This window comes from Carassius auratus, chromosome 8, assembly GCF_003368295.1.
Source record: "Carassius auratus strain Wakin chromosome 8, ASM336829v1, whole genome shotgun sequence".
Classification (NCBI taxonomy): domain Eukaryota; kingdom Metazoa; phylum Chordata; class Actinopteri; order Cypriniformes; family Cyprinidae; genus Carassius; species Carassius auratus.
In genome coordinates, this window is record NC_039250.1 from 13,873,103 (window position 1) to 13,893,077 (window position 19,975).

General features: G+C 35.8%; 1 protein-coding gene across 2 annotated transcripts in view; it reads left to right on the plus strand.

Annotated features, from left to right (window-relative positions):
- The window catches only part of LOC113107364 (PDZ and LIM domain protein 2-like), a 62,162-nt gene that overhangs the window by 14,866 nt on the left and 27,321 nt on the right, over positions 1–19,975 (plus strand). For both annotated transcript variants that reach the window (XM_026269815.1, XM_026269816.1), the window contains exons 3-6: positions 3,546–3,697; positions 12,238–12,301; positions 13,694–13,842; positions 15,650–15,722. In XM_026269815.1, coding sequence (XP_026125600.1) covers positions 3,546–3,697; positions 12,238–12,301; positions 13,694–13,842; positions 15,650–15,722 — 438 coding nt within the window. The remainder of the gene's footprint in view (positions 1–3,545; positions 3,698–12,237; positions 12,302–13,693; positions 13,843–15,649; positions 15,723–19,975) is intronic.

Below are 19,975 nucleotides of genomic sequence, written 5' to 3' on the forward strand. Positions count from 1 at the left end.
CAAACATAACCATGGATCTAACAAGAAAGAAAATATCTCAAACTCATCCAAACAATTATCGCCAACAATATGTAAACATCCGGGAAAGCTTTCCATCATACACCCCAATAAACTTTACAAAATAAATCCTGTGCTTGGTGGAAAGAAACATTGAAAATAAATCGGGACCAAATTATCTACACTCTACACCAGAATAATCCGATTCCATACATGAAGATCCTTCTTGAACTCCATTAGGACTCTTTAATTTTCAGTTGACCCTTTTTAAAACCAGTGGAACCAGTTTTAGAATTTTTTATCAAAAATAAAGAAATAAACATCTTATAAAGGTCTATATCTTTCATTGTTTTTCTTTTTTACACCATGGATAATGCTGTGGTAACAGGTATGGCGTTAAACTATAAAAAAACTTAACAAAAATGAGTCTGGTCTCTCAGAACAGTAATCAATTGCTTTTTTTTTAAAGTTCAAGCTTTCAGCACTCAGACAGTTGTGGAAGACCTGTTTTTCAGCTGAGAAGTTCAGAATCTGCTATACTTCTGCCACCTAGTCTGGAACCCATTTATTTTTGTTTTTCATGGGCTTTGGGACAATTTTCAAATTGAACCAAAACTGTTTGTCTCAAGTAAAAAACTAAAGTTTATATCATGCAAACAAATTCCATGTTGTGATCCAGATATACACCATAGTGTTTCTAATTAAAGGCAGCTAATGGAACTTTTCCTTTCAGATCCTGGTCACATCTGCTTTGTAACCCAGAATTCCATTGCATTTAAACATAAACCGCTTTAGAACACTGAAATTTTCAAATTTATGGCTCTCATTATCCTTATTGTTTCCCATTACCACACCGTTTCAAATGCATTATTAAAGGGACAGTTCACTAATAAAATGAAAATCGTAATTTACTCATTCCCATGTTGTTCCAAGCCCATAAGACTAATTTATCTTTGAAACACAGTTGAAGCTAATCGTAATGAAACCTGAGAGATTTCGGTCTCTTCATTGAAAGGTTATGCAGCCAAAACTTTGATGCTTTAAAGAGCACCTATTATGGCATTTAAAATGTTCCAAATATTGTTTTAGAAGTCCTCAACAACAGTTTTGCATGCATGCAATGACAAAAAAGACTTTAGTTTTCTTATAATATGCATTTATTTTTAGCTGTTTTGACAGCGATTCTCAAATGATTAGTTTAGTGATTCACTTTTCAAAACCACGCCTTTACGTGACATTAGCGAGTATAGCCCACAGTTCATATTGTAAAAGCACAATCAGTCTTTGTTTGCGTTAACTTGATGCATAAACATAACGTTTTTACAAAAAACAAAAAAAAAGCAGTAACGTTACTACGAGGTATGACTCTATTCTTAAGGAAAACTCCGAAAACAACGACAAACAATTCACATATCTCAATACAATTGTCATTAAAGACCTAGAAGCTAAACGGTGCTTACACAACAAACCAAACAATTATTAAGCATGCTACATAAAACATAAAAGCTACAATTATTAATAGCACTTACAGGTTGTGATACGGAGGAGGAAGCTGATGCAAATACACTTGGAATTGAACCTTCCTTCAATATCAGCCGGCTCGCGAATCCAAGTTTGATTGCATTTAAGTTGGTAAAGCAATTGTCTTCAAAATGGCGTGAACAAAACACAAGGCTTGGACTATACTTCTGTGGTACAGTAGTATATATGAATTGTAGCCACTTAGTCTTCAAATGCTCATCCTTGGGCAGATGAAAAAAGTTTGCTTTTGAGTTGCACTTCAGAACACAGCGTCTCGTCGCCATGATGTTTTCTAGTTTTCACTGGCGTCTTGGAGCGCAATAAGTGGGCGTATCGTATTCAAATAACTTGACAAGTTGACGTCATCTAGTCAGAGAAAAAGCTTCGGTCTTCTAACGATTCATAAAAATGACTTGGAGTCGACTCTTACTTTTGAAAGACAATAACTTTATATACGGTGCACATATTTTAAACTTTGCAGGATGTTTTTGTTCACTTAGATCTATGTTACACACTAAATGAAAGGTATATTTCAAAATTCCATGATAGGTGCTCTTTAAAAAGTTCATAAAGACATTGTGAAAGGACTCCAGAACTAATTGCTTTATTTTTATGAAAACATTTGATTAATTATTTTATTCTCACACAAACATTAGTCAGCGCACATATATTTAGTTCATCAAATAGTAAATGCGAGCTCAAATGTGCTTGATGCATTTTTCATGTTCGTTCGAACTACCCTTTAGGGACTTCACTGTCTCAGACTTCTATGTTTGTGTTGTTCCCTCAACAGCTAAAATGTGAGGAAAATTAGTGCTTTTGAGAGAGGTTGTAAGACAAACAAAATAGAACGGCATGGGGTGTTTTTTTAACAGGGCTCCAAAGGGCCACATGGAGAGACAGGCCAGAGTGTAGTAGCAGGAGTTTGCCATTTGCACAAATCTTCCAGATTCTCCTTGATTCCTCTAGCTTTACGTATATGGTTTGACACTGTTGCGCAAGAAAAAACTCAGAAACTATCTACCTAGATATTCCTATAAAAATACCTGACGGCACTGAGAGTGACTGTATGATTCAAATACTGGAGTGAAGTATGTGGGTGTGAAGTGCTCATCTGTCTCTCAGATCTTCACCACTGTCACAGGGGTGGAAGGGGAAGGATAGTCACACTCCACATGAAGCGAGCCGTACTCTGATTACATGAGACACGCTCCAATGTGGGTCTCTGTAGCAACAGTTAATTGGGACTCGAGTAGGTCCTCAGACATGGCTCCTCTGCCCCTTCGCTTTCAGCTAACATCAACAACAACAACAACAGCTGACTGACTGGCAGTCTGCAGGGCATCTCTGTGCCAGTCAGTTTGTGTGTTTGGAATCGAGTTGAGGTGTTGCTTTCCTCCTTTCCTGCTAATGAGGTTGTGGCCTTATTGACTGTTGAGTCTTGAGGGGATGTGAATCTTTGCTCAACTAACAGCAGCCCCTGTCTAGTTGTTTTTAAGATTTCTGCCAACTTTAACACGAAGTAATCCATTGGTGGGTTGATGTTGTAAGAAAAGTCTGTGGTGTTATTAAAACATTGCTCTGTTTGACACAGCAACATTGACTCAACCAAATTTGGGGCAGGACTTTTTAACCAAATGACAGATGAGAAAGTGTTCAGAAAACCTGTTTAGAACCCGTCTAACAGTGGCAGTTAAATCCACACACTGTAAAACAAGTCGGAATATAAATGGAGTAAATATAGGCTATAAACATTTAATAATAATTCAACAGACCATATCTATGTTAGCTACTTGCATAATGTTTCTGTGCAGTTTAAATGAGCAGGACTGGTTGTACAGTGTTCCATTCATCACAGAAAACAAAACTGTATCTTGAAGTAGTTTAAACAAAATGTAGTAATTTGTGTTGTTTTTAAAATTCATTAAACAATACTTGTGTTGACTCAAATTTAATTGGTTTTCTTCTTAATGGTGCACAGACTGTACGAGGCTGAGTTCTGATTGGTTGAATGTTTTTGTCCAAAGGTGAATGCTGGCAGTAAGGCAGCGACGGCCTGTCTTCAGCCTGGTGACATCATCATGGAGATTAATGGACTCGAAACTGGCGAGATGCTCAACGTAGAGGCACAAAACAAAATCAAGAGCTGCACGACTCAGCTGCAACTTCTCGTAGAAAGGTGAGGATGCCTCCGTTTTCTTTGTCTAGTCTACATTGAAACTTTAGACCAGTACTAATGCACTTGCATCCATCTCTGAAAAACAAACAATGATGGTCATGAAATACAAGAATTGTGACTTTTTTTCTATTTTTACAAATTTCACCAAATTAAAAACAACTTAAATTTTAAATTAAGTCAGTTCACGTTGTGTGCCTCTAGGCAACCATTTTTGCAAAACCATTTTCTATCTACTTATGGGGAAATGCTGAAATCCCCAAAACTACTTGACAAACTCATATTTGAATAACATATTTCAGGCAAACAATAACATCTGACATATACATTTTCTATTAAATATAGTTTCTTATACTCAAACAAATATATGTATTTCAGGTTGGTAAAGCCAATGCTTGGGTTCATTCCTGAGGGCAGGTCTTGAGACACTAACTGTTTCTATGGCATCCAGAGATTCTCATGATACTTGTGATTACACAATGACTTTACCAAGTGACCCTTCGCCGAGAGTTTAATTGACAGATGATCTGACTAATCATAATGCAGAATCTGCCATTTTGTCTGACAAACAAACTAGACAGGAGAGTAGATTAATGTCAGTGGACTTTAACTTGCGTGGGAACATTTGAAGTGTAAGAGACGCATTGCCTGTCAGACATGGCAAAAGTAACTAAAGAAGGTGGGTCTTTGCAAAGGTCATTTGGTAATTGTCTTGGTATGTATAATGTCTGTGTTGAAATTCAGTAACTGCTAAATGTTTAAGGGAGCTAGAAATTTGATCCATGTGAAGTGAAAGTTGAAAAAAACGTGAAGTAGGGTTGTGTATTGATTCAGATGTCCCGATTCGATTACGATTCACACGCTCTCAATTTTTTTATCACATTCAGTGAATATAGTTTTAATACAAAATGGCATAAAAAAAATAAAAAAAATAAATGTTGAAACAATAATAGGGCCATATAAAATGTTCAGTGGGCAGCCATAATGCTGCAGCGCACAGGGAGCAGTTAAGGCCGCTTTGGTCAAGGGTCTCACCTCAGTCATGGTATTGAAGTCATGTTGGACGAGAGCGCTGTACGTTCACTCCCTCCACCTACAATCCTTGCAAGAGACTCAAACCTGCAACCTTCTTGCTACAAGTCCGACTCTCTATACATTAGGCCACGACTGCCCCTCTGTACTTGTGCTGCTCCTACAGTAGGCTTTTTTAATGAAAGAACTCCCTCTAAAAGACCTTGATGTCCAATGAACCCAAAATCAGTCCAATTATACAGGATTTAGTTGATTTTAGATCAGTTAGTCAAGTACTTGTTCAGTCATATAACTGGCTAGTTGAAGCCCGTTTTCATGTCAGCAAAAGTAAACACCCTGTTCTGGCCAGAACGGTATCTTTGCTCTCTCACACACATGCACTTTGAGTCCTGTGTCCGTGTGAGTACATTTTTCCCTTCTGACCTCATGTCTCTGACCAGGCCAAAAACAACACTAGGCCCACAATGGCACTCTAGCTCTGTGTATCTACGTGTGTCTGTACTGTAGCCCACAGTATTGGAGGAAGAAGGAGAATGTCTTCCATTTTTTAAATTCATATTAGACTAAGACTTATTTAGGTATCCTGCTGTCTACCTGAACCTTTGTTTTCAGGACAATCCTTCTACAAATAGTAGTGCCTGCAGTATGTAATAGAGGATTGACGCTGACTTGACTAATTCAGCTTGAAGAATTGTTGGCATTAATGAGACTTTCTTTAAGCTGTTGTGTAAAGTGTTTGATCTTACAAAACGGTAGCAGCCAGATAGTTTATCAAACCTGGGGCCAGTTGCATTAACCTAGCCTGTATGTTAAGAATTTGTCTAAAGGACTAGTGTGACCAACTATTAGTTAGGAATAATTAGGTTTTTTTTTTTTCAAAGTAGACCAGTCTACCTTTTTGTAACTCACTTTAAGAAATTGACCAAACTTAAAGAATCATAGTTGTTTTGAACAATTTCGCTAGAGTTAGATTTTCCAGTGCTATATTTAAGAGAAAGACCGTGGAGTGTGTTTGATATATCAGTTTTCTCTGCAGTAAATGCGCATGTGCAAATCAGTATGATATTGAAATCTATCAATCTATCTAGTGTTTAGTAATACTACAGCAGTATTGCTGGAAAACTTTTTTATTGCAAATGCTAATGTACACTGTTTGAAAGTTTGAAAATGTAGTTATTGTTGCTAATATTGATTAGTTACTCCCCAACGCTGATCATCCCCAGTAACTCTTGGCTTTGCGTCGAGCATTTATGGCTCCTGTGGGAACTTTCCAGCTTCTGAAAAGCCTTTGATGTGCATCTCATGTGGTTTTATAGTTATTCCTGTTCTTTTCTCATTGTATTTCTGAAAAAAAAATCTGTAGCGTTCTCATATGTGACCCTGGACCACAAAACTTAAGTGTAAGTGAAAATTTTTCAAAATTGAGATTTATACATCACCTGAATAAATAAGCTTTCCATTGATGTATGGTTTGTTAGGATAGGACAATATTTGGCTGAGATACAACTATTTGGAAATCTGGAATCTGGGGGTGCAAAAAAATCTAAATAATGAGAAAATCACCTTTAAATTTGTCCAAATGAAGTTCTTAGCAATGTATATTACTAATCAAAATCTAAGTTTTAATATATTTACAGTAGGAAATTTACTAAATATCTTCATGGAACATGATCTTTACTTAATATCCTACTGATATTTGGGATAAAATAAAAATCGATAATTTTGACCCATACAACGTTTTTTGGGGCTATTGCTACAAATATACTCCAGCAACTTAAGACTGGTTTTCTGCTCCAGGGTCACATATAGACCTTGTAAAGATTTAATCTCTAGTGAGTTGAAAATATGGCTGGAATGCCACAGTTCATGTGGTGCATTGAGACGCTCTCATGCAACATCTTCCAAAGAATGAAAGTGTACTGTCATAGGACGAGAAGTCACTCTGGAAATCATGTTGTAATAAGGAAGAAGTTGCAGGGAATTCATGCATTTGCCTTCAAAAGTGAAGAACTTCTCAAAGGAGCATTAGAAGACAAACTACTGCAGTCCTCCTCTGAAATATCACACTAAACCCTCTTGGCAGATTACCTTATTGAGGACTAAATGAGGCATACAGCACAATGACGTCAGTTTAGAATAGTTTCACTTTTAAATGGCATTTCCTCAAGTTTTTTTGAGTGAGGTACATTGAGTATTGACCAGAGTGAAAGCCGTTTGATCTTATCTGGCAGCTCAACAGTATTGTTTGACAGAGCGATAAGGCTCGTATCACTATATGTATCTGTAGTGTAGATGTGCATCAACAAGTAGAAAGTCTGCTATGCTATTTTTAACACATTATGTCCGTGATGTGACCATGGATACTAGTTTAGATGGACCCTGTTGATTTTAATTGAAGTCATGCTGCACATACAGTATAAGCTCAGTACGACAACTTCAGTCATGTTTATAATGTATCACTATCACTTGTTTATTACTTTACAGTGTTACACAAAAATAAATAATCATAAATAATGATTTGGTTTTTAAATAAATAGATAAATATAAATCAATTTTATTCATCAATTAACTAAATCATTTGATGTGACCATCCTTTGCATTTAAAGTAGGTTTCTTGAAGCGTCTTGGAGACATTGCCACAGTTCTTCTGGGTCTAGTCTGTCTCAGTTGGTTCTGTTTCTTCACGTCATTTCAGATCTCTGTGTGGAGCACTGGCTGTTGTCAGACTCCTTGGCTTGTGCAAACAAAAATATTTCTGGATTATTATAATTAATAGCAAAATCAGTGTTTGGAAATGTAAAACGATATTTCCTACTGACACTCTACAGCAAAAGATAGAAATAACTTACTTAAAACAATTTTTTTTGTTTGTTAGTGAAAAAAATACTGTTGGCCTAAGACTTTACAGTAGTGTGTGTGTTGTACTAAATATATAATGCCATAGTTGAGCCCAAACAATACTGGGTGGATTCTAGGGGTGACCCCAAATAGTTGACTATTTGATGCTTCGATTCGAGGAGCCTGATTGGACTACCAATCTCACAGTTGAATATTCGCAGGCTGTTATGATTCTGTCTATATGGGGGAGCTCAAATGTTTGATTTCACATAAAACTTGTGGTTTTCTCCCAATATGTTAATATGCAGCCTATTATGAAAAAGCTGTGAATACGAATCTGAAAAGAAAGAAGCTTCAAATAAATATTTTAAAGTGCGTGAATAAATCCAACCACTCCTTTAGATTTAGGTTTCACTTTCCATAATCCGTGACCGACAGAGGAGCATCTTGGCGGCAGGGATTTAAAACTTTACCAAGACTCAAACTGACACAGACAGAGACTGGATTTTTCGAACAGGTAGGGTACAAGTGATTTCAAAACATTTCAGCCGGTTTATATATATCGTGGATATATTATTTACCTGATATAAAATGCATTTGGTTGAGTAAAGTGCTTCTTTGTAGTATTACGATTATTACCTCTTCAGCGTGCAGCACGAGCAGGACAAACAGCAAAGCAAAATATTAATAACTATGACTGGACTGTCACACCCATACCATTATAATGAAAACACCATTATAATAAGCGCTGTGAATTTTTAGAGTTTAGCTGCCTTGTTTCACTGCATTGTTTTGTGAAGAACGGGTCCACAAAATGAGTTTATTCAGAGAATGAAAAATCCGCATCCACAAAATGCATGTTCATTTGCATTCGGGCCCTTTTTGCAAATAGCATATAAGTCCTAATATTAACATTGTTGTATAAATAACAAAGCATATTCTACATGGAATTATGAGTTTAATCCCATTGATTAAAAACTTGCTATCAAATGCTCACTCTACTGGTCATCTTCAGCTCAAAACAGACATGCAGAACATTAATAAATACTGTCATATAGGCTAACTTTAGGGTTTCGCTGACGTTTAGTGTTAACTATATTTTAATCAAAACATAAAAACATTATTTACCCCGTTTCTATCTGCAAAACATTTGTTACATATTTTCCCTGTGTGTTAACATCAGTAATTATGGCTGTCGAATGTCTGACTTGACTCAATGTTTTTTGTCCCACCCCCAAACATATGATTCGACTATCAGTCGAATATCAGCAAGATTAGAAAATTCTGATTTAGGGCTGTAGCTATCGAATATTTTAAAATATCATAAAATGTTTTTGCTTAATTAAAGTGCAATATTATGTATGCAGGAGAAAATAAGACTCCTGGGTCTCTTAAAATGAACAACTAAGTTTCCTTTTTTAGAAAAACTAATATTTTTATTTTTTTAAATGCATAGAAGGCAATGCATACATTAAAAATAAACATTTAATTATTACCCATTGTTTCTTTGTCTGTAATGAAGTGCATCTAAGTGCCATTCAGTTGGGGTTTTAAATAAAGCATTTTCTGAGATGAACATTAAACATTAAACACATAAATCATTAATTTAATTTATCTTTTAATTATTGAAAATTAAGCAAACTTAACTTTTTGGTAAACAAAAGGGATTTAATATAAAAAATAAAACATGGAAGAAATGTTGTGTGATTAAACCTTAAAAAAATATGTTTTTTTTATTTTAGTAGTAGGCTATGTACGTTCTGCTGAACAATAGTAATACATCTCTGGCAAATACTTGTTTTTAAAATAAACCGGACTTTTATTTTGACGGGTTGACGTACCTTTACAGTTCTGTGTAAGTGATGTGACGCTAGTTTTACTCAAATCAAACGGTCAAATGCTCATGAAGTGACTGTCAGAGCAGTTCTGGAGATGTTGTTCATGTGTTCACGTGTGATTTGGTGTAAGAGCAATGACCTGTTTTTGATTAATTCATTCAAAATTTGGCAAATTGAAAAAATCATTGCGAAAGAACCTGACGTGAGATTTAAAAGAGGCTTCGAGGCAGTGGAATCATTTTTTGTAATCGAGTTACTCGAGGAATCATTTCAGCCCTATTCTGATTCGACTATGAAAATCCTTAGTTGGGGACACCCCTAGTGGATTCTAGACCCTAAAATCACGTCAGTACTTGTGCAAAAAGCATCAAGTGTTCGAAAGCCATTGAACAACTGCTAATTTGCTAATTTATGCCCATTCTGCTATAGCTCCATGTACAGGCAACTTGTTCTCACCTTAAAGGGGGGGTGAAATGCTATTTCATGCATACTGAGTTTTTTACACTGTTAAAGAGTTGGATTCCCATGCTAAACATGGACAAAGTTTCAAAAATTAAGTGGCAGTTTTTTTCGAGTATGGGTCTGTGTGACCTTAGATGGAGCGGAATTTCCTTATATGGGTCCTAAGGGCACGTCTGCTGGAAGAGTGCGCGCTCCCGTATAGCAGAGCACTGAGAGCACAACAGACTTCACTGATCAGAGCGAGAGCGTCGCGAAATGTCACAAAAGAAGTGTGTTTTTGGTTGCCAGGGCAAAACAACCCTGCACAGATTACCAAAAAAAAACAGCATTAAGTGACTAGTGGATGGAGTTTGTTTTTACAGAGCATCAACGGAGTTGTGCAAGTGTTTTTGTTTGTTTCCTGCATTTCGAAGATGCTTGTTTTACAAACAAGGCCCAGTTTGACGCCGGATTTGCACATAGTTTATTTCTTAAGGATAATGTAGTCCCAATGAAAAAGTGTCACGATCGTGTGTTGGAACCGCAGGCGGTGAGTAAAACTGCTTAAAATATCTCTGTGTTGTTAACTTAGCTATCGGCTCGTAAGCACATCAAACAACATGCGATGTCGGCATCAAACTGCACTTTCCACATGTACAGCTTAAAAAAAAAAAGACGACATAAAGTGGAACTTAGTCATTTTCCAAAACCGTTAAGCAAATATATACAGTTTCAGTACATACCACATAGAGACTGATTGCTGATGCTGCTCTTGTTAAATTTCAGCCTCTGGATCTGATTCCTCACGGTAATGTCACAGCTTCCAAACGCTCTCAACGCAAAAGCCTACTGGCGCTCGTGATTCTTAAGCTCCGCCCGCACGTCACGCCTCCAGCCGCTTGTGTTTTTCCGGGAAAAATCGGTACAGACTATCTTTCTTTTATGAATATAATAAAACTGTGATAGATTTTTTTTATGTTGTATACATTATGGGATTTATATTTAAATTTATATCTACACAGTCAACTACCGACATTTGTAACTGCTTTATGCTGACTATACCCCTCTCAAATAGTAGCATTTCTTAATTTGCCATTTTAAATACCATCACTGCAAGCATCAAAATGTTTCTGCATTTAGACTCTTACAAAGCTCATCTCAAGACCTCCTCAGCTTTGAGCCTGAGACGGAAAGATGAAGGGGGAAAACTGAATGTACTATACAGGAAGAAAGTATAAATCAAAGGGAGTATGACGTTGGGATGAAATGGAGTGAAACAAAGTAAGAGAGATAAAACAATTGTGAGCAGAAACTGAAAAAGGTAGAGGGAGTGTGAAAAGAATGTGTCCTCCTGGGCTGTTCATGGCTTGTTTTTACTAGCATTGATGGGAGGATGCTCCGCTTAAGCCTCGCAGTAAAACATCTCATTAACGCCAGTGAAAAAGAGCTTGTTTGGAAAGACTCCTCCAGTTCTCAGGCCTGCATCAACTCTCTGATTGTTTAAAGCACTTTTAATGAAGTGTGTGTTTCAAACATCTACACTGAATTTAGTTTGAAGCGGAAATCGTTCAACAAATAAACCAGATTACATTTATGGCCAGAGTAAACCTGTTGCCTTAATTGGTGAGCGTTCTCTTTTTCTGCACAAATGAACTACTACAAGCACAGTGGGTGTTTATATAAAAGAATATCCAATTAATAATATGATAATGGTTTCCCAAAGAGATCTTGGCTTCCTGAGGAATAAAGGAAAGCCTTCCTAGGGTTGACTTGAGGTATGGTGAAGCCGCAGAGCACCAGCTCTGAATCAGTCCCTTGTGTGGCATTCCTTCCTCATGAAGCTATAAAGAGCTTTCTGTAAGCATATGCCAGGGATTAATTCTAAGATAAATAAACGCTTTCAGACATGTGCTGCTTCCTGGTCAGGGGTTCTGCTAATGTATTTAAACAAGACTGTGTTGTCTTTTCTCTGTCAGATTTCATCAATTTACATTAACGCTCGGGCAGCCTTCTGCATTTCGTTAAATGTATCGCAATCCGCAGTTCCAGCGGAGGAAATAAATGGCAGTATTGAGGGGATTCCAGTCCAGATCTTTCTGCTTGTTCAGTCTGTCAGATTGACTTGGTTGCTGAAAAGTTTAAGGATAATATGAGAATAAAAAAAAAATAATTTTAAGTTTATCCGTGCTACTTTATGGAAGCAACATACTCTATCTGAGCTTCTAAAACATGCTTGCGTCTCCTGGTTTATGCCAGATTTGTCTAATTTATAAAGCCATGCTTAAAGAAAGTGCCCAGATTAATGTTGCAGTAAAGTTACAGGAAGACAGATATGATAATATGCATACTCTAAAATAAAATTTCTTGTGCTAATGTTTGACTTTTTCCACACAGACCTGCTCCTCCCTCTCCGGACCAGACCAATGGAATCACAGAGCAACTGGTCGGCCGCTTCCAGGTCAGTAAAAAATCTCTCTCTCTCTCTCTCTCACTTTCTTTCTGTCTCTCTCTCTCACTCTCTGTCTATCGTATATGTTTTGTCTTGTTTTCCATTACAAAAATCTAATCATGCTACATTTATTTGAGAATTAAAATCACTTAAGATATTAAGTCTAGTTTTGTGAAGAAAAAAAGAAAGAAAATCTAAATGTTTTTTTTTCTTAAAATATCTGATGATGGAGAAAGCAAAATAATCTTGTCCTCCCTTTAAATTAAGAATTAATTTACATTTCTTACCCAGTATTTTATCTTGTTTTAAGCAAATACTAACAAAACTTATACAATAAGGTTATAAACTTATATAACATAAGTATATAAACAATACTTGATACCTAATATGTAACATTGATAATAGTAAATGTGTCTTGAGCAGCAAATCAGAATATTTGAATGATTTGTTAAGGTAATGATTCCCAAAATTCAGCTTTAACATCACAGGAATCAATGACATAAAAAAAAAAAAAAATTCTCATTTATGAAATGTTGCTGGAAGAAGCAACAAAAGCGCAGTCCATCGCTGTTGCAAGCCTGTGGTGAGTGTGCTGCTCTACTGAACCACTGGCCCAAGCCGAAGTGATCGGTTCTCTTCTCTGATTTGCAGTCGAGGATGCCTGGTAACCATTAAGAGAAGATGAACCACTATCTGCTTATCAATGATTTATAGTTTGTCAAGTTGGGCTCAAAAGACACTTGAGTCTGCAATTCCCACTTTTTCAATTCTGCACAACAATAATGCTGCATGTCCGTATCCATGACATGTGAAAGGAACTTGGGAGTGTTATAAATCAGACAGAGTTCCTGCCTTTTTAAATGCTGAAGAGACGGCTAAACCAAATGTTGATATAATTTAGTTAATAGAAGTTAATTGACAAAGAAAATCTGTTTATGACATTTATTTTTGACAGGATCCTAATTTTACAACTTTTTTAAATAAGTGCCTTGAACAGTACTTTGCAAGTAGGTTTTTTGAAGCATCTTGGAGACGTGGCCACAGATCTTCTGAATTGAGTCTGTCTCAGTTGGTTCTGTTTCTTCATGTCATTCCAGACAGACTGATAATGATGAGATCAGATCTCTGTGTGGAGCACTGGCTGCTGTCAAATCTCACTGCATTATTACAATTAATGGCACAATAAATATTTGGAAATGTAAACTGATATGTACTACTGACACACTACAGCAAAAGATAGAAATAACTGAAAACTATGTTTAGCTGGTGAAAATACTAGTGTTCTTATAATTTGGAAAATGATTAATAAACATAAAATAAAATATTTTTTGTTGTGAGGCTAGTGAAAAGACTACTACATAGAGTTGCTGTTATTGATGTTTTTTTCCTCTGGTTGTGCAGGAGGCTGTACAGGTGAGTCGAGATGAGAACCAGAACTACAGAGAGTACACCATCTCCAGCCCAGCCTCTCTGTCACCTGACCCATACTCACCCGAGCCACCATCCAGCCCCGACCGCAAAGGGGGCAGAATCACACCCACCAGTAAGAGGTATGATTTTGCAACTTTACTACTGAGGTTTACTACTGTTTTTAGCTTGGACATTCTGCAGTCATATGAAGGTTGAGGAATTTTCATTTTTGGGTGAACATAGGTCCAACAAGTAGGTGAAGTTGCAGACAGTTCAGTTTTACATGCAACTGACAAAGGGAACGTTGATTAGAGCTGATGTTATTCTGCAGGATGCATGTTAAGATGCCTCAGGAGTCCTCTCGATGTTCATAACGTTCATTGTAAAGAACTTTTTCTTTGTTATACAAAGTTTCTTATAGGGTTCCTATGTGCGCACACACATTGTTTTTTTTTTTTTTTTTTTGGTTTACGGGGACTCTCCATAACCATAATAATTTTTATACTGTATAAACCATATTTTCTATCACCCTACACAACTCCAGTTTTAACCTACCCCATACAGAAAACATTTGCATTTTTAGATTTTCAAAAGAAATCATTCTGAATTAAACCTTTTGACCCATAAATCACCTTTACATGCCATTTATACAAATTTGTGTCCGCATAAACCACATAAACCATGAATGAGCACACACACACTCAGATGCAAACTCCTCTTTATTGTTCTCCTCAGATGTAACAGTGTAAGCATCTCTACCCTCTGATTGAGTGCAGCACATTCCACATATCACTGCTGGTGAAGCTCATTTGATTAGATTTAGTGATGGATTACAACTTGATTCATAAATGATGGATTAATCAGGCAGAACTTGCCACATGCCTGCATTACAGCACAGCATGATGCTGACAAAATGACTTGTTTCTTTTAATATCTTTGTTGTACATTTGTATTAACATGCTATGATTTATTTTTGAAGATATTGTATTTGATTATATCATTAAAAGGCTACAGTTAAAGAGAAAACCTCTTTGTCATTTTCTCACCCTATTGTTTTAAAAATGACAAGAAGTGATCTATGTGACTAGTGAACTATATCCTGTAAGATGATCTCATACATTAGTGGAAAGCCTGATATTGTGTGCTACTGTTCAAACTTTTGCGATCTGTAAGATTGGATAAAAAATAAAAAAAAAGATTGAGAAGTCTTTTATGCTAAAAGAGGCTTCATTTATTGGTTCAAAACAGTCATATTTTGATATACTGTTAGAATTTAAAATAAATAATAAAATATTCTATTTAAATAATTTTTAAAAGTGTAATTTATTCCTGTGATGCAAAGCTGCATTTTAAGCATCATTACTCCAGTCTTCAGTGTCACATGATCCTTCAGAAATCATTCTTATATACTGATTTGATGCTTAAGAAACATTTCATTTGTTGAAAATAGTTGTGCTGCTTCACATTTCTGTGGAAACTGTAATATATTTTAAAACAGTATTTATTTAAAAAAAAAAAATTAATTTGGAACCTTATTGTCTTAACTGTCACTTTTGATCAATTGAATGCATCTATGGTAAAACAAAGTGCTATTTTTTTCTCTCTCACAAAAAAACAACAACAACAAAAAATCCTCACCAGACTTTGAATGGAAGTATATTGTAAAATAGTTATTGTAGAGCTTAGAGCCTGTGGCTCATAATTTATTATTTTTTTAGTTTCACATTCTTATGTTTACTTCTGTTGAGTTTCTTGGTCCATTTCTACTTCCCATCTGAAAAGATAAATAATATCCCTCAAACTGAATGGCTCAATTTCATTTAACTGCAACCCATTTCATGTCAACTGTACAGTAGTTTACTTCAAACCTGGCTTGAATTCAACACCAGTTTCGGAAATTTCCCTTGATCTGCACCTATTAAAGCTTAATTTTTCTTTATTTTTCAGCCTCCGGCTCCATTCCTGGTCTTCAGAGGAGAAGAGTGTACAGAGTCACAGACTGTCCCGACCCCTCTCTCAGGTAGAGTCGCTCTCTCAACTCTTTTAATATAAACCTGAAGAAAAAATAACCGATCTGAACCTCCATTAAATGATTTGACGGGATATTTTGTCTTGATGTATGACCTATTGAAACAGAAGTCAGGGCGGCAGAGAGCTTGTTCTTGTTTTAAATAGCAAGTAGCCTTCACACAAATGAGATCTGGAGCGCTGATTGCAGGATGCCTTTTGTAGTGAAAATAAGAGAAAAGAACGGGGGTTCTACTTGTCCCGTGTTCAGTAAGTCATGTAAAAGACAATAACACTGTCTTAACCAAGCACAATGTGACTAGATATAAACATTTTTGTTTGAACCAGCCATTACACAACAACAACATCATGTTGTATTTCGTAATTTTGACCCAGAGAGGATTTTGTTTCCAAAAAAGGCTAGTTAATATTATCAAAGTGTCTATTTACCCTTATAGTGCAATAGCCCACCTTGTTGGCATAGGCCATTTACACTAACTCCACCCACCAAAGTGTGATTGGGGTAGTCAACACTACAAAACACGAGTGATAACAGCTGCAGTGGCGTAGATGGTAAAGCGTGTGCCATAGCCATTATTGACGCAATCGACCCAGGTTCCAATCAGCCTTTTGTCTAAATTTTTTTTCCTCCCTTTTCAAATCTCATATCACATCAGTAAGGCATTTTTCAATAAAAATGAAGGAAATGATCAAAAAGGTGAAAAATTAAGTATGGAGTAGGTGTAGGGAGGGGTTTATTGTCCCAGTAAGTTGGCATCCATTTAATAATTTGAATTAAAATTATAATTTACACTCAATACGTTATTACTGCATACTGTTTTATAATGTACTACAATACTGAGGTGTAGATAATTGCCACTATTTGCAATAAGTAGTATAAATAGCAGAAAGTCCTGTTTTTTTAATAGTGTAAATAGAATCTATAGCTATTTACACTTCGTGCAAGTAGCCACTGCCTAATATTATTGCAGTGGACTTAAGTCTAAAGGTTATAACGACTTCCCAAAAAATCTGTCATTTTTCTACTTAGTTTTTTTTCCCCCCACCTTGTTGCACATGAGGTTAGAAATAATCAAAAAACATTTTTTTTTTTTAATTAGCACAAGTATGCAATTCTTTTTGAAACTGATAGATTGTAGAACATTGCCCAAATTGTCCACAATTAATGGGGTTTTCACTCAAAAAATTAGGTAAAACCATTAATCAGTTAAAACTAAACCAAAACCAAGTGAAGTTAGAGAAATGAGATCTGGTAAGTTTCAGTGATGTTAGTTCTGCCTAATGCATCTGAGGAGCTTCCATGTGTGTTCATATTCCATGTACATGCTACATTGAGTCTTCTCACGCAACAGGATTGCTTTGCTCTGCTCCTGAGATGTGGCTCATAAATCCCTTTAGTCTCAGCCTATATATGACTTCATGGGAAAAAACAGGTTTTCAGTGGCACAAATGAACCGCGATGCCTCTTCGCAACAAGCTCCAGGATTGTGCTCTCAGGAAATGAAATTATGATTTCCATCCATTAATACCATCGCAATAAAAGGGTTTGCATTTCAAATATTTTCGCAGCGGGCGGTGGGTACATAAACTTTGAAAAGGTCACCTCGCCGTGCTGACGCTCCACCTGGAAGTGGTTCATTTAAAACTTCATTGAAAAAGTGCGGTTGACCTTTCATGTAGCTTCTTTTAACCTTTATTAGGATCATTATAGTGTGCTGCCTACGAGATCTTCATTATTATATGAGTTATGTACTTACTAGTTCTGCTCTGCTGTTCCCTGCTGACTCTGTAGCATCTTGTGGGATAAAAAAAATGTAAGAACAGACAATAATCTGAGGATGTGCTCCAGATTCTGTCCCAAAAGCTAAAATTGAAAAGATGAAGTTGTGGGAAAGTTATTGCGAGATATGTGTGCTATTTAGTAATGGTCTCAGTCCCACAAAGGTCTCTACAAGGCAGATGTCAGAGCCGGAAAAAACAGACCAGACCTTTGATGACAGAAGACATTCCAGTCATTTTATCAGTGCTGTGGATGTTAAAATAACACACATTCATGACACAGCTTATTAAACTCAATAACATCCCAATTCCCCTGTCAGAAATGCTCGGTCCTTTCAAAGACCAACCTTTGAAGGCTTCTAAACGAATCTCATGAGAGGTTTGGGAGAAGTCCGTGATGATAGTTCCACTGAGCACTTGCCTTTGTCAGCAAAAGATCTCAATATAGATGTAATATGCTGTGATAATGTCCATGCAAGACTAGATTGGGAGAAAGATTGAGAGGAATAGTTCATCCAAAAATGTTAATTCTGTAATTCACTTGTCCTCATGCAGTTCGGAAGGGACTAATATCTTATTTGGACTTTAATAGCCCTTATAGCATGGATGTTTCCAACCTAATCAATGTGAGTTTTCATCTAGACTCTGGTCGCTGTCAGATATTAGAAGGACATTCAGCAGATATTTGTGCTTTAGAATGAGTGTGTGTGTGTGTGTGTGTGTGTTTGTGGATGTGCTTTTTTGGTCACAATTTACTATAAGGTCCAATTCTCACAATTAACAAACCATTAACTGTCTTTTACCTCCATAAACATCTAATTTTCTGATTATTAATAGTAGTTAAGGTAGTTGTAAAATTTAGGTATTGGGTAGGATTAGGGATGTAGAACATGGTCATGCAGAATATGTGCTTCATAAAAAAGGCCAGTAGAATTGGATAGAATTGGTCAGTGTCAGTGTTGGGGGTAACGCATTACAAGTAACACGAGTTACGTAATCAGATTACTTTTTTCAAGTAATCAAACTTCAAGTTAGTGAAGTAACCCATTGCTTTTTAATTAAAAAGAGAATATCTGAGTTGCGTTTTCAAAAAAGAAATGCCAGTTTATTGACTGACAAGTCTCCTGTCCCCATATTGGGAGAAATCAGAAGTACAGAGGCTTTGTGTGCGCTGTGTGAACATGATGTAGTTCTAGACTATGTGTGACTGTGCATTAATTCATCCCACTCACAAAAAAATAAAAATAAAAGTCAGTATTAGTATTCATCAAAATGAATTAAAACAGTGAAATGCAAACTCAGAAAATGACACAAACTTGCAATAATTAAATATGTTAAATAATACAAATGTATCTAATCCTATTTCATTAACCAGTGTCTTTGCTGCTGACCTTTGATGATTCATTGTTTTTTTTTATTGTTGAAGTGTTGAACCTTCTTCTCCTGTGTTCTACTGTACTGACGTGAATTTACTTTTACTTCAGCCTGAGGTTTATTCATTACACTTTTACATTTACTATAAATACTGTAGAACTTCTTATATATAAAGAAATCAAGCCCTGCTCATATTTAAAAGTTACGCAAAAGTAACAATGCATTACTTTCCATAAAAAGTAAATAAGTAGCCTAATTAGTTACTTTTTTTTAGGGAGTAATGCAATATTGTTATGCATTACTTTTTAAAAGTAACTTTCCCCAACACTGGTCCCTTTACTAAATTGTTTCTTTTCTTTAGATGTTTATACACACAGCATTTGAAATGAATCTTATTCTTAATAACTCTGTATTGTAAAAGCATAATGATAACAGTGTGGACTCAAGTCCGTACAAAACATGGAAAGAATATTTTCTGTGACTAGACTAGAAAATATGTTCTAGGACTTGTGATTCTAGTCTTGGTCACTGAGTCCTGTTTGATCCTGACTGTAGGTTTTTTTTTTTGTCTTTTTGTTTTGTTTTTCTGGTCTTGTTTTTATCTTTTGGCTTTTGTTTTAGTTTTATTCTTTTGTCTCGTTTTATTTTTGTTCCTTATGGTTTAGTCTTTTTTGTCTTGTTTTTATTACTTGTTGTTTTTATCTTTTGTTTATTATATTGTTTGCTTTTTGTTGTTTTGTTTTTTGTTTGCCTTTTGTTTTAGTTTTTTTGTTGTTGTTTTTAGGCTTTTGGTGTTTTTGTTTTATTCTTTTGACTAGGTTTTTTTTTCTGTTGTGTTTTTGGGCTTGTATTTTGTATTTATTTTTTGCGTTGTTTGTGTTGCCTTGTTTTTTTTTATTATTAAGAGTAACTTTAACTTTAATTGCAGTGTGGGCAAAACATTGATTTGTAATCAAATCACTTTCCTTTTTAGTTTGTGCTTTTTTCAGTATGATATTGTCTTTTTTGTTCTATTTTTCATGAATATGGGCTGTTTGTCTCAGAGTTCAGACCAGACTATGCTCTGACAAAATAATTGCAATATGATTTTTG